This window comes from Solanum dulcamara, chromosome 4 (assembly GCF_947179165.1).
Source record: "Solanum dulcamara chromosome 4, daSolDulc1.2, whole genome shotgun sequence".
Lineage (NCBI taxonomy): Eukaryota > Viridiplantae > Streptophyta > Magnoliopsida > Solanales > Solanaceae > Solanum > Solanum dulcamara.
The window spans coordinates 12,010,986-12,025,240 of NC_077240.1; the positions used below are offsets into that span (position 1 = coordinate 12,010,986).

Genomic DNA, 14,255 nt, shown 5'->3' on the forward strand with positions numbered 1-14,255 from the left:
TATTTTGGCTAAACCTTCTCTTAATATGGATAAAATAAATAAAGTTCCAACGGAATTTTGTAAATTTGCGTCTTGAAAAATAAAAGAAATATAGATCAACAAATAAGCATTACATCTGAAAAAGAATTAAAATACATTCAGAATAAAATATGCAATGTATATTAAGAAAACGTATAGAGAAATACGATTGAAACAAGTAAATCATTATACTGATTATATAACATTTAATAGTTGAAAATACGCACTTGGAAGCTGGCTTTTTCAACTTTTCTTTCCTCTCACACGACTAAAAGAGAGTGCATTCACGTTCTTTATCACATCAACATTCGGGGGGAGGGGGGGGGGGCGACTATCAAATTATCAAGTTAAGGGGGGTAATTAAGCCAACACAAAATTTAGGTGTACACTAAATAAAAGTCGACAAATTTAGGGGGGGTTGATATATTCTGCCATAATATATATACGGAAAAGGGCCCAAATTACCTTTCAACTATTTGAAATAGAGCATATATACCCTTAAACTATTTTTGACTCAAAAATATCCTTCACTTTATACTATTGTCTCAAAAAATACCCTTTACGTCACACTATTGACTCACTTCTACCCCTCCGTTTGACGGAATGAAATGTGACATCCCATGTTTATTAATTTACGCCACATAGGATCTCTAAATAAGCACCCCACCATACCCCATTAATTAAAAGACCCAAACCCATCCATTAAAAGACCTAAGCCCATCCGGCTGCCAAACTAAAGTTTTCATCTAGTAGACATAGCTAACAAAGGGTGATAGGTTTAATTTTCCTAAATGATAATTAAGCAAATGTGCAACCTGATCAAGCAGGTATTTCTAGGAAGAAGATGGGTGTGGTCAGGCCTGGAGTGAGTTGTCGAGCAACATAATCGCACGTTCAACGTGATTAGTAGATGCTTGAAAAGTTTCTGAAGTGTTCTTTCTAAAGTCAGACCAACAAGGAGGGGTGTCTGACTGCCGCAAATTATTACAGGAGTTGCTTAAAAACTGCTTCAAATTAATTGTGGCAGCCATAGCAATGAGAGTCTAGAAAATCGTAACTATGGGAGTTAAGGATGAGTTTGGTTCTTTTAATGGATGAGTTTGAGTCTTTTAATTGATCGGGTGTGGTGGGGTGCTTATGTGGAGATCCTATGTGGCGTAAATTAATACACCTGAGATGCCACATTTTATTCCGTTAAATAGAGGGGTAGAAGTGAGCTAACAGTATGACGTGAAGAGTATTTTTGAGCTAATAATATGACGTGAAGGGTATTTTTGAGCCAGAATATAGTTTAAGGGTATATGTGCTCTATTTTGAATAGTTGAAGATAGTTTTGACCCATTTCCGATATATATAAAATGAGATAAGAAACTATAAAGTGAAAAATATATGAAAAAATAATGTAAATTTAAAAATGTCAACTAACTAAATTCTTTCGAAAAAAACACAATTGAATTATTAAAATTTCCAATCTCTTTTCAAAAGCTAAATTAGGCTTTTCTCCCAATGGGATTGTCATTTCATCTAATTATGATATAAGACTACTTTTTGGTACTAAATAATTCCACTTTGTTGGAGAAAATTTCGCCTTTTGATTCCAAAACTCTCCTCTTCCTCTCTCCCCTGTCCCCACAGTCGAGTGTTTTGACTTGCAGAAGAGCAAATCATCCCCCACGTAAATGAATCACGCCACCCACCCCCTATCTCTCTCTCTATATTTATATTTTTTATATATATTTGTATATACTGAAAGATTGGTTGTCCGATTGATTCTTTTATGATTATACTCTTTTCTTGTCTTACAGCAAAGAAACGTTGAAGACTACAGACACCACATAACTCTCTCTCTCTTTTCCTCTTTTTGGCTCAGATTCGATCAACCCAGCAAGTAATTTCCAGTTACTCCTTTTTTTGTTGCTTTTCTTGCACTTTCACTAGCACAAAGACTGTCATTTTCATGTTTGTGGACGTATATTGCAGTTCTGTCAATTTGGGTATTAGGGTTTTTAACGTTTTGTAGATGTATCTTTGCTGCTACAGTGTGGGTCTTGGTGGGTTCTATTTTGGGTCAAGTAAAAAGATTGATTATGGTTTCATTGTGAAACTGGGTGACAAGTGCGAGCAAGTAAAAGGGTTGTTTCTTTTTTTTTTTTTTTTTTGGAGTTTTTGCTGATTGTTGATGCGTGTAAGTTTCCGAGAACAAGGGGTTGCTGTTCTGTGTTTTTTAAGATAGTTTGTTGACTATGCTTGAATCTGTAATAATTCTGTCCAATTGACCAGCCCAGGGGGGGAAAAATACCAAACTTTGCCCTATTGGAGTAATTGTTTCTTTGGATTCTTCTTGTTTACGGGGCAGGCAAGGTTGGGGGGCTGTGTCATGGGTACTTGAGATTTGATGCTAAGTAGGGAGCTCAATTATTGCCAATTTAATGATTTATTGTTTTTTTTCCTTTTCTCTAGCCAATATTAATGATTTATTACTCTTTTTTGTTGCTTGTCCAATTTAATTATGTACTATCATATTGCTATTGTAGGTGGCTAGAGTTGTAGATTCTGAGTTGATTTGTGGAAATTGGTTGGTTAATCAATGAGAATGTTGAGTTATGAAGTGTAGACCTGAAAGATGGGGTGTGTTCTGGGTCGAGAGGTCTCATCAGGTTTAGTACACAACGGCAGGGAGGAGAAAAGGGAGGGTGTGAATTATGAGAAGAAGAGTCAGAGCATTAGTGCTGAATCCACTGAAACTTTAGAGGTCAAGGGGGCTGGAAATGTAACTGTTGACAGTGAAGTTGTTGAATCCAATGAAGGTGATGTAACTAAGAAGGATGACAAGGCGGAGCATGATGAAAAACCTAGGAAAGAAAAGAGAAGGTCAAAGCCCGATCCAAGATTAAGTAATCCACCTAAGCATAAACATGGGGAGCAGGTCGCTGCTGGATGGCCTTCCTGGCTCTCTGCTCATGTTGGAGAAGCAATTGATGGTTGGCTCCCACGACGTGCGGACACTTTTGAGAAAATTGATAAGGTAACTTTTAAGATTTCTTTTTGTTTTCCTTGAAACATTTCAAGGTCTCCTGAATTAGACTTCTGCCTTTTATGGTTAACAATCTGTCTATGTTCTTCTTAATAGATTGGCCAAGGGACATACAGTAATGTCTACAAAGCGAGAGACACTGTTACTGGTAAAATTGTTGCTCTAAAGAAAGTGCGTTTTGACAATCTAGAACCTGAGAGTGTGAGATTCATGGCTAGAGAAATTATCATTTTGCGACGACTAGATCATCCTAATGTCATCAAATTGGAAGGTTTGGTTACCTCACGAATGTCTTGTAGTTTATACCTGGTCTTTGAGTACATGGAGCATGATTTGGCTGGACTTGCTGCAAGTCCAGAGATCAAGTTTACGGAAGCACAGGTTAGGGTGCTGAGTGGTAGTAGTTCTGCTTTGGGGAATGAGGGATGTGAGTTGGATAATATTCATCTCAGCTGTAGAATTAGTGTTTGCTGATTATTTTTCTTTTATTGCAGGTTAAATGCTACATGCATCAGCTATTGTCTGGCCTTGAGCATTGTCACAATCGTCATGTGCTTCATCGTGATATTAAGGGGTCAAATCTTCTTCTTGACAATTCTGGCATTCTCAGAATTGCTGATTTTGGACTGGCTACTATATTCGATCCTCGTCATAAGCATCAAATGACTAGTCGAGTGGTTACTCTCTGGTATAGACCACCAGAGCTGCTTCTAGGTGCTACTGATTATGGTGTAGGTATTGATTTATGGAGTGCAGGTTGCATCTTAGCTGAGTTATTGGCTGGAAAACCTGTTATGCCTGGTCGGACTGAGGTAATCCCCTTAATTTATTATAAATTGCTGTAGTTTGCAAGGGTTTCTTAAGCAACTTATTGCTATTTACAAGGCCCATTGTATCAACATGCAAAATTCAGCAGAGTCTCCTAGGATAATCTATTTGCTCATGGAAAGTGAACTCTCTATAATTGTCAGTTTAAAGAACGAACTCTATATAATTGGTTACTATCTTTGGAACGATGGTCTCAATGATAAGAGTATCTAAGTTCCGTCCCATGAATGATTAGGTCGAGTGCATTTTCAGCAGGGTCGGTGGGATAATCTATTTGCTCATGGAAAGTGAACTCTCTATAATTATCAGTTTCGAAAACAAACTCTTACTATCTTTGGAACCATGGTCTCAATGATAAGAGTATCTAAGTTCCGTCCCATGAATGATTAGGCCGAGTGCATATTCAGCAGAGTCGGTGGGATAATCTATTTGCTCATGGAAAGTGAACTCTCTATAATTATCAGTTTCGAAAACGAACTCTCTATAATTGGTTACTATCTTTGGAACGATGGTCTCAATGATAAGAGTATCTAAGTTCCGTCCCATGAATGATTAGGCCGAGTGCATAATATTTCTACTAGTATTGCTAATTTTGGAAGTTGAATAAAAGTAATTAATTCTGTGAGGAACCATGGTTTTTACTTGCTCTTATTGGATGACAACCTAATAACATTTATAAGGATGATATTTGCATACATAGCACATCTTTAAAATGGTAAAAAAACTGTGGACAGTTCGTGTTTAGCTTTAATTTGATACTGTTTCTTGTCGGTAGCTTTAGACTGTCTCTTGTATTTTAAAAAAAAATCAGGAATACTATATCTGGTGGATCATTTAGTTAGCATTTAGTTTGATACTTCAAAGCCACGAACTTTAGAATTTCTGTGACAACTAATTGATTAGTATAGAATTAGTATACTTCAAGTATACTAATTGACTTTAAGCTTGTATGGAATGTGTTGATACACAGGACTGTTTTTATTTCCTTGCATGAGTTATTAACGATAATTTTTTCTGTCACTAAGGTAGAACAATTGCATAAGATATATAAACTTTGTGGCTCGCCATCAGAGGAGTACTGGAAGAAGTCCAAGTTGCCGAATGCAACACTTTTCAAGCCTCGAGATCCCTACAGACGATGCATTAGGGAGAATTTTAAAGATTTTCCTCAGTCTTCACTTCCCCTGATTGATACATTACTTGCAATTGATCCTGCAGAACGCAAAACGGCAACTGATGCACTACTAAGTGAAGTGAGTAGTTTCTGTTTCCAAATTGTCTTATTCTAATTAGTTGTCTTGTTCTCCTTTCACTGCCACCTATCTTTTGAAGACAGAACTTTTAGTTTATTTTTTTAATTATAATATCTTGGGGTCATTAACCCCGTTTGCTGGGAGAGATTAGTATGTTTAAGAGCCTTATCATGTGATAGATACCAAAATAGAGGTACTTGCTATGATTTCTCGATTTGTGGAAGAAATTTCCATAAGTTTTACCTCGTATAGCTGTACCCAAGTTATGCTTTCTGTGAGATATAAACTAGTTTAGATGGGTTTGGGTTCTATCACTGTGCTTTTTACGTTAGGAGGCTTTGTAGCTTGAATTTATTGGTGTAAACGACAAATTGTCAATAGCCTCACATTTGTTATTACAAAATTCCTGCTATATAATTTTGGTTTGGTAATAAGACTACTCTCAGTTCTGTAGTCGTTCGGTACTTTTAGTACAGCCCTTGGCAGATTTATTTGCTACTTGTGATGTTTTAAGTTTGGGTTATCTGGTGAAAACTTTTAGCAAGTGATCAGTAGTTTGGAACTCTTTAGTGATTAATCTGCTGTTGGCTTATTTTTATCACTTATTTTTGAGTTCAGGTTCGGTGGTGAAAGTAAATAAGGGTAATAAATGTCTGCAGTGAGTAATTAACACTTCGCTTATGCAGTCTATTGGCTGGCTATTCAAAGAGAAGAACAATCGTCAATACTCCCTTTATCAAAAAATGTTTTCACTCTTTACCTGCAAAGATCCTTAGCTTAGTGAACCACTGACATTTTAAAATGTATTCTAACCTTGAGATATGAGGTAAATTTTAATTTATACTACTGCTCATTTAGTTTTTGAATATCTAGATTTAGTGTTAAAAGATAATTATTGTCGTCAAGTGTGTAGCCTGTTTAGTCAAAGCTTCTTTGAAGCTAAAAGCACTTGAATCATAATACACACTAGTCTGTTTTGGAGATTTGAGGTGTTTTGGAATAGTTAGTAAAAATCACTCTCAGGCTGGAGCTTAGTTGAGGTTTAAAATTACCATCAGGTTGGAGCTTCGTTAGGGGTCAAGGGAAAAAATGGAACTTAGTTTTAATAAGATGGGTAATATTACACCAAACGTCTTAACATAAATCAAATTGCTCAATTTCAAGTTGTATAGTGGAAAATTTGACCCTTTACCAAAAATTAGATTATATTTTTGATCAAATAAATGTATTTCATTTATAAACATGGGCCAAAACTTGGTTGTATACAAAGGTTATACCAAAAGGTAAAGAATCTACAAAAAGAAATGATTCTCTACAAATTCTATCTGATCTTCTATACAATTGGGAACTCTATGGGTGAACCAAAAGAAAATAAGAGATCGGAGGCTACTTTTCAACTGAGAAAAGCTCGACTCTACCCCTTCAAAAGCTCTCCTATTTTTCTCTCCACACCATCCACATTAATGCTAGTGGAACCACATTCCGTGCTCTACGTCTTCTTCTTCTTCCGCTCTTTCAACTGAACATCTATTCTTTCACAGTTCTTGGCATAACCCAAGAAGTACCAAATCACCTAAACATATCCCACCATAACCTCATGGATAGACCACAATGAAGAAGATGATCTACATCCTCTCCCCCCTCCTTACACATATAACACTAACTGACACAAGCAACCTTATGCTTTCTAAGATTTTTCGCCATCAAGATTACCCTTCTAGTAGCTAGACAAGTGAAAAAGTGCACCTTCCTCGGCACCTTAGGTATCCAAATGGCGTTACAAGGGAAAGCTACCTCTTCCCTAGTCAACATTTTCTCATAAAAAGACGTAACGGAGAATTGATAAGCTGGAGTTGCTAGAAAGTTGATAGCACCATCAAGAGAATCTAGAAGATGATACCTGCAACCATGTTTTGGAGTATCTGGAACGAAAGGAATAGAAGCTGCTTTGATGGAATATCAACTACCTACCAATCTTTAAAAACTAATTGCCTCATGTTTTTGTATAGTTGGGTTTATTTATCCCCTCTAGATTCCCCTGATTCATTTCTGAACTTTTTTAGCTCCCTGTCTCTTAACTAACAATGTAAAAGAGAGCTGACCTTTTGCTACTTTGCTTTTGTAACTATTGTGTATCTACTTGATGCCTGCAATAGAACTAATTACTTCATAAAAAAGGCTTAACAGAGAACCCCACCGTAAAGCAATAGGAGTATCAACCTCTATATCTTGCTTATGGAGTAGAGCCAACAATCTTTGTAACTCAGTCACCTCCCAATCGTTGAAGTCCCTCTTAAATCTCAAGTCCGAAAAAGTCACACCACCTTGTGACCCTCTAATTTGTTGTACTGTCAATTCCCTTTGGCAAGATATTCTATGTAAGCTAGAGAAGTCATCTTTCAATAAAATATTCTCGCACCACTTACGTCCCCAAAATTTAACCTTGCTCCCATCTCCTACCTTGAATGAGATATTTGCTCCGATATCATCCCGTCTCTTCATGATATTCCTTCACAAACTACACCCAAAAGGCACAGTCACATCTCTAGTTCTCAACTCCCTTTTTAATGCCCCATATTTATCAACTATCACCCCTCTCCAAACAACATTTACCCCCACTCCAAATCTCAACCAGTTACTAGGCAATGCAACACCTATAAGTCTTTAATACCAAGCCCTCCCCATTTTTTTTTTGGAGATGTGATAGTCTCCTACCTAACCAAGTGAAACTTCCTTGCCCCATCCATGGTGTCCTGAAGAAAATTTCTTTGGACTTTTCCAACTTTTCCATGACCAAAGCTGGAGATGAAACAAAGACAAGTAGGTAGGAATACTCGATAAAGTGCTCTTGATAAGCACTTCCTTTCTGCCTTGGGACAAATATTTCCTCTGTCACCCTGCTAATCTATTCTCAACCCTCCCAATAACGGGATTCCACACCCGACGATCCTTGTTCGAAGCACCTAGCAGTAATTCAAGATAAGTAGTTGGGAGAGCCCCAACCCTGCTATTCAAAACCTGTGTAAGCGATCCAATGTTGACCACTTCCTCGACAAGTATAGTTTCACACTTACATTGATTTTAAGGCCTGACACCATCCGTAACCAAGTGAACACTTGACCTTGATAATCCAATTGGGACGCATCTGCATCATAAAAAAACAAGGTATCATATGCAAACAAGTGAGAAACTGAGACTGTCCCAACACCTGCACCCGCTGCAATAAAACCTTTTAAGAATTCTCCCATAACAACTCTATCTATCATCTTATCTATCGCTTCCATTACTAAAATGAACAACATCAGAGATAGAGAGTCCCCTTATGTAAGTCCCTTCAAACTCCCAAAGAAGCGACACATATTGCCATTCACCAACTGTGAATATCTCACTGAAGAGATGCAAAATGTTACCTATCTTTTCCATTTAACCCCCAAACCCATCTGTAACATGATGGAGTCAAGGAAGCTCCAATTCACATGATCATAGGCCTTCTCCTCGAAGCTCCAATATCTAGCTTGCACAACACACTTGACACTCCTTGCTTTCTCCCCTAATCCACATTATTTTTCACCAAAGCTGCGTCCAAAATCTGTCTACCCTCCACAAACGCATTTTGCAAATTAGAAACAATCTCATCCATCACATTCTAAGTTAAAAGAAAGCACCTTAGAGATGATCTTCTAGATGCTTCCTACTAGACTAATGAGTCTGTAGTCTTTCATGCTCGAGGCTCCCTCCCGCTTAGGAATGATGACCACAAATGACACATTCAAACTCTTTTCAACTTCACCTCTTTCCTGAAACTCAACAATAGTATCCCACACATCCATTCTAACCGTGTTCCAGCAATGTTGGAAAAAAGTCAAAGAAAAACCATCGAGACGTGGAGCTTTATCACCCGTACAACTCTCGACCACCCTTTTCATGTTCTCCTCTTCGAATGCCCTCTCTAGCCACTCACCCTTCTCCCCACCGATATGAGTGAGCCCTAAAATTCTCCACATTAGGCCTCCACTCCGCTTCCTCTTTGAACAAACTCGTGTAATAATAGATAAGTATAATAGATATCCCAAAAAATGAATAGAAATAACGGACATTGCTTTGTTTTATACCTAAATTGTTAAAAATCTTAAATGTATATTTTTATTTTATGATTACATTATAATTAAGTAAAAAATAATCTTAATGGATGTTTTTCGTGACTAATACTCCCTCCGTTTCAATTTGTTTGACCTATTTTGACTTGGCACGGAGTTTTAGAAAATAAAGAGAACTTTTAAATCTTGTGGTTTTAAATTAAAGATATGTCAGATGTACCAAAATGCCCTTTAATTTTATGATCTTAAACATACCATTTGGAAAGTTAAAATTAAAAAGTTGTTATAAAGGGGAAAGGGTCATTTTTTTTTGAAACGAACTAAAAAGGAAAGTAGGTCAAACAAATTGAATTAAAGGGAGTATTTAAAATCATTTCTCTGTTTAAATAATACTAATTGTAAAATGAACCTTGATACTTTTTTTTTCCTGGGATTTGACACTAACGCTTTTTTCCCTTTTTTGGGAAGATTGGTCAAAGTCAAAACACAATTTCTTTATTGAATATTGAAGATAGCACTTCTCAAATGAATTGGCTAACACAGATTGTTACTCTCCGAAATTACTTCTGTGTAAAGCTATTTTGACAAAAAAGTGCTTCTCAAAATTATCCATCAATGGAAGCTTGGGCCAAATGAGCTCTTAGCTCCAAATTGACCCCTAATATGCAAAAAGAGCCAAACAAATTTGGATGAAGGAGTGCAATTGAACTGTGTTTGATAATCCTTAATGTTCACAGATGAAGCAAAAGTTATTAATTGTTTCAGTTTCCTTGACATAGAGGAGCGGGAAAAGTAAGGCATCAAATAGTTTTGCTTGAAGGAAGAAAGGAAATAATAGTTATGAGCTATTTAACTACTTTTCCCACTGTCATGCATTTTTGGTGCAGCACTGCCTCATCTTTTTTCTGGTCTTCTTGTATAGCATGTGTTATTGTGATATGCTGTGTCTTTTCTTAACCTGAACATATCATTTTAAGTAACGTGTTTCCTTGTATTCTTATTTGCCTTCTTCTATGGTTAATAAAGTTCAATTTATGCAGTTTTTCAATACAGAGCCATATGCTTGTGATCCCTCTAGTCTTCCAAAGTATCCTCCGACCAAAGAAATGGATGCCAAACGGCGGGATGATGAAGCTAGACGGTCAGCACTTTTTACTGTTGTGTAGTGTGAACCAGGATTCTGGTTGAGTTCCTCAGTTTTTTACTGTTTTATATTCCTTCTATCACGTTTGATTTCCTACTAACTTCTTCTGACAAACAGTTTACCTTGAACAAACCGGTAGCAGCATTTTTACTTGATTAATGATAATTCTTGAAAGAATTTGGTGGCGTTTGTTTGAAATTTGCAATAACTGAACTTCTGTTTTTCGAACTCAGCTTTGAGTTTTTGCAACTCTTTGTGTCTTCCATAAAGAAAAAAGGACTTCTCTTTTTGAAGATTGTGGACCTCAGTTCTTCAAATCTTCAAAAACTCAAACTAGTCTTTAGATCTTTGTGTTTTTGAAGAGTTTGAAAATCTTTAAAAATAGAAGAAATACTTATTTGCAGAAACTTTACAATAAACATCTTTTTTAATAAACAAACCCTTCTTCCAAAAACTCAAAAGCTGAGTTTGCAATATCTCAATCAAACAACACCTTAGAAATGCGAAAATTTGATATTCAACAATTTTTTAGTTCTCGAAAAGAAAATATTTAGAAGTGAAATATTATAATGACTTTACTGTGGGGACCTATCATGATTTAGAAATTCAAGTATGCAAATTTACTAATAAAATTTTTGCAGTTGTTTTTCTTTAATGTAGAATCTACAAGTGTTCTCGGGTCTTTATACTGGTCTTGGATCCTCTTTTAGACTATATTTTACATTAATATGCACATAACACTGGTCCTTCATGAGGTTCTTTTTTGTTACAAGAAATTCCTTTGCCCTTATCTCTGCTCACCTATGAGAAAAAAAGAAGAAACAAATAGAAGAACAGAAAACTCAAGTACAAGGATTTCATGTTGTTGAGATACCATTGGATAGTAAGGGAAATAAAAGCTTTCGTTGGGTGTTTGCCCCTCTGTATCTAACACTCCATTAATATGCACATAACACTGGTTCTTCATGAGGCGTTTTTTTTTTACAAGAAATTCCTTTGCCCTTATCTCTGCTCACCTTGGAGGAAAAAAAAAGAAGAAACAAATAGAAGAACAGAAAATTCAAGTACAAGGATTTCAAGTTGTTGAGGCACCATTGGATAGTAAGGGAAATAAAAGCTTCCGTTGGGTGTTTGCCCCTCTGTATCTAACATTCCATTCAAGTTCTGTTTTATGTCATTTAAGTTATGCTCAAGTGTCCATGAACTAACATCCAAACGAATATGAGGGAACGGAAAGAGAAAAACTTTGGGGTTAATTACCCAATCAAAAAGATGAAAGTCATGAAACAATTGAAAAAAGAGAGATATGATTGGTGACAAAATGTCATGATTATATGTGTTATATTTAATGCAACATAAAATGCAATGGATGATTTGTATTCATACATGTATTGTGACATAAAATGTCATAGATGATTTGGAATCAGCAATTTCAACAAGTTATAATACTCCCTTTTTGATAAGTAAGAGCCTTAGCTAAATAGCAAAACCATCACTAAGATAATGTTAGTTATGTGCAAAAGAGGTATATAAAAGTAGTTCTTAACTGTGCCTATAGTGAAGTTAGAAAGCCTGTTAAGATATCCACTTCGTGTACATTTTTGAGATAAAATCACATGGCTACTAGATACTGGCACTTGTATTTTAAATTATGCGTAATCTCAGCTTTTCCTTCAAAACACCTTTGATATCTCTCTCTCCACAAAGATCCACAAAATACAGGCAACAATTGCAATCCAAATCTCTCCTTGTTAGTCTTCTTTACAGCCCAGTACTGTAAGAGTTCTCTAACAGTCTTGGTCATAGATTCATCTAAAACATATATATAGCACTACAGTGTGAAGCAATCAGGAGGGTAAATAAAAGATAATCAGTGTCCTCATTCTCCTTTTTGCTTAAATAAAAATAATTATGTAACAGTTTCCAATGGGGGGAAGGTGAGTGCAACTTTAAAATTAGAGGGAATGCCATCCGTATTAGCAAACTAGAAGAGAGAATAGTGTTAGTGATCCTAGTAATTTAAGTAGGTATGGAGGTTTTTTGCGCTCTTTACTTTCTCTTAAAACAATATGCTATTTACAGTTTAGAAATATAAAGCCAGATATGCGTGTCTTGTGAAAAAAAGATATTTTTAGAGTACTTGACTTGCTTGTCAACTTGTCAATACTTTTCATTGTTAATTATAGTACTATGTTTGAATGCAATTGATCTTTTGAAATCTCATTCTTCTCTCATTGGTTTTAACGGTTATTCAACAATGTATTAGATCATTTTTTCCATTCCTAATTGGAAATAAGAATATAAAATATTCACTCCTCCGGGTTCTGTCTGATGCTTGTGAAATGGTGACAATCTGTTCATTCCATCTCATCATGCAGGCTAAGAGCTGCTAATAAAGCTCCGGGAGATGGTCCTAAGAGAGTACGCCATCGGGAACGGACCCGTGCAGGCCCCGCTCCAGATGCCAATGCAGAAAATCAAGCTAATATTGACGTATGCCCTTGTGACAAGTCTCCTGCTTTGTTATGGTTCTGTTATAGTTGAAGCTGCTTATTTTTATTTGTCCTTTTCTGATTTACTATGCCGCTCATTATTTCATTTCTTTAGTGTTACCAAGAAAATTCATTTTAAACAAAGTTTTTCATCAACTGCCAATAGAACAGAATCTAGCATGTAAAAGGTGGGGAGATATGAGTTGCCAGTCTAAAGTAGATCAAGAGCAGTCAGTCACATCAGTTCTCTCTGTTATGTTTCCTGGGAGACTTGTTAGAAGTCTTTGTTCCTTTTGTGCTTTGTACTTTTGCAAGTTTCAGGCTTGGCACTTTTTCAATTGCAGATACGCTTTTTTTTTTCTTTTTTCGTTTGGTATTATTTTTGGGGCCAAGATTCGGTGGTGAATAGTCCTTCACACCCCTTTATATTCTCTATTTAATGATGACTACTGCATTACTTTTATCAGTTGCTCTGTTTGATCTTTTCAACTGGTATTTTGCCAATCTGTTTACTTTGCAGCGCCGCCGCCTAATCACACATGCGAATGCAAAGAGCAAGAGTGAGAAGTTCCCTCCACCACACCAGGACGGAGGACTTGGCGTTCCCTTGGGTGCTTCACATCATATTGACCCATCCCTTGTCCCTCCTGATGTGCCATTCAGTTCGACCTCATTCACATATTCAAAAGAACCTGTCCAGAATTGGTCAGGCCCTTTAGTAGAGCCTGCCTCAGCTGGTGGAAGGCGGAAGAAGCATACTTCAGGTGATGCCAAAAAGCAATTGACAAAGAAAAGATGAGAAGCAACAGTGTTTTGGGTAGCAGCAGAGCGAGAGCTTCAGATGAGTGTTTCTATGGCCTATTCTGGAAATAAAATGAAAGTGGGGGGCTGGCCATGGCAACACTTTGAAGCATTTTGTGATTATGCATCTTCCAGAGAAGGGTTTATAGTATGCCCAGAGCGAAGCATTGTTTTCCTTTTCCTTTTCCAAATATAGAAGGATCCTTCTGGTTTTTGACTTCTCAATTTGTTGTGGTGGCGAGAAGCTCCCCAGTTACATGTATATTAGTACTACCAGAGTTAATTCTTTGTGATGGTATGTTTGACTTCTGCAGTTGTAGAAAATTTTACATCTATATTTGACCGATGTAATTGCATCTCTCCTTTACCCTACTCATCGACATTCTGTAAAATTCTGCTTGTTCACTGTTGGCTTAAAAATGGAAACTCTTATTATACAGTTCTCAGCGTGAAATGGGGGATCGATTTTATTATCCATTACAAGTATTTCTTAATATGCCCGTTTGTGCATGACATAGGGAAAATATAACACAGTGAACCTTGTAAGGTTATTTCGTCATAGAAATCATTTTCTCAGAAGTTCTGGCA

The 14,255-nt window shown here is 36.6% G+C and overlaps 1 protein-coding gene across 2 annotated transcripts; it reads left to right on the forward strand.

Moving 5' to 3' along the window:
* The first annotated feature begins 1,564 nt into the window (after window positions 1–1,564).
* On the forward strand, window positions 1,565–14,104 carry LOC129886270 (probable serine/threonine-protein kinase At1g54610). Of its 2 annotated transcripts, XM_055960874.1 has the most exons (9): window positions 1,565–1,693; window positions 1,824–1,906; window positions 2,553–3,043; window positions 3,149–3,433; window positions 3,547–3,864; window positions 4,906–5,133; window positions 10,271–10,371; window positions 12,753–12,867; window positions 13,387–14,104. In XM_055960874.1, exons 3-9 carry the CDS (start codon window positions 2,642–2,644, stop codon window positions 13,663–13,665), a joined length of 1,728 nt encoding a protein of 575 aa, XP_055816849.1. In that variant the 5' UTR covers window positions 1,565–1,693; window positions 1,824–1,906; window positions 2,553–2,641; the 3' UTR covers window positions 13,666–14,104. The 2 variants fall into 2 exon arrangements, with proteins under 2 accessions (XP_055816849.1, XP_055816850.1); XM_055960875.1 differs by lacking the exon at window positions 1,565–1,693 and having other exon boundaries at window positions 1,722–1,906.
* The last annotated feature ends 151 nt before the right edge of the window (window positions 14,105–14,255 follow it).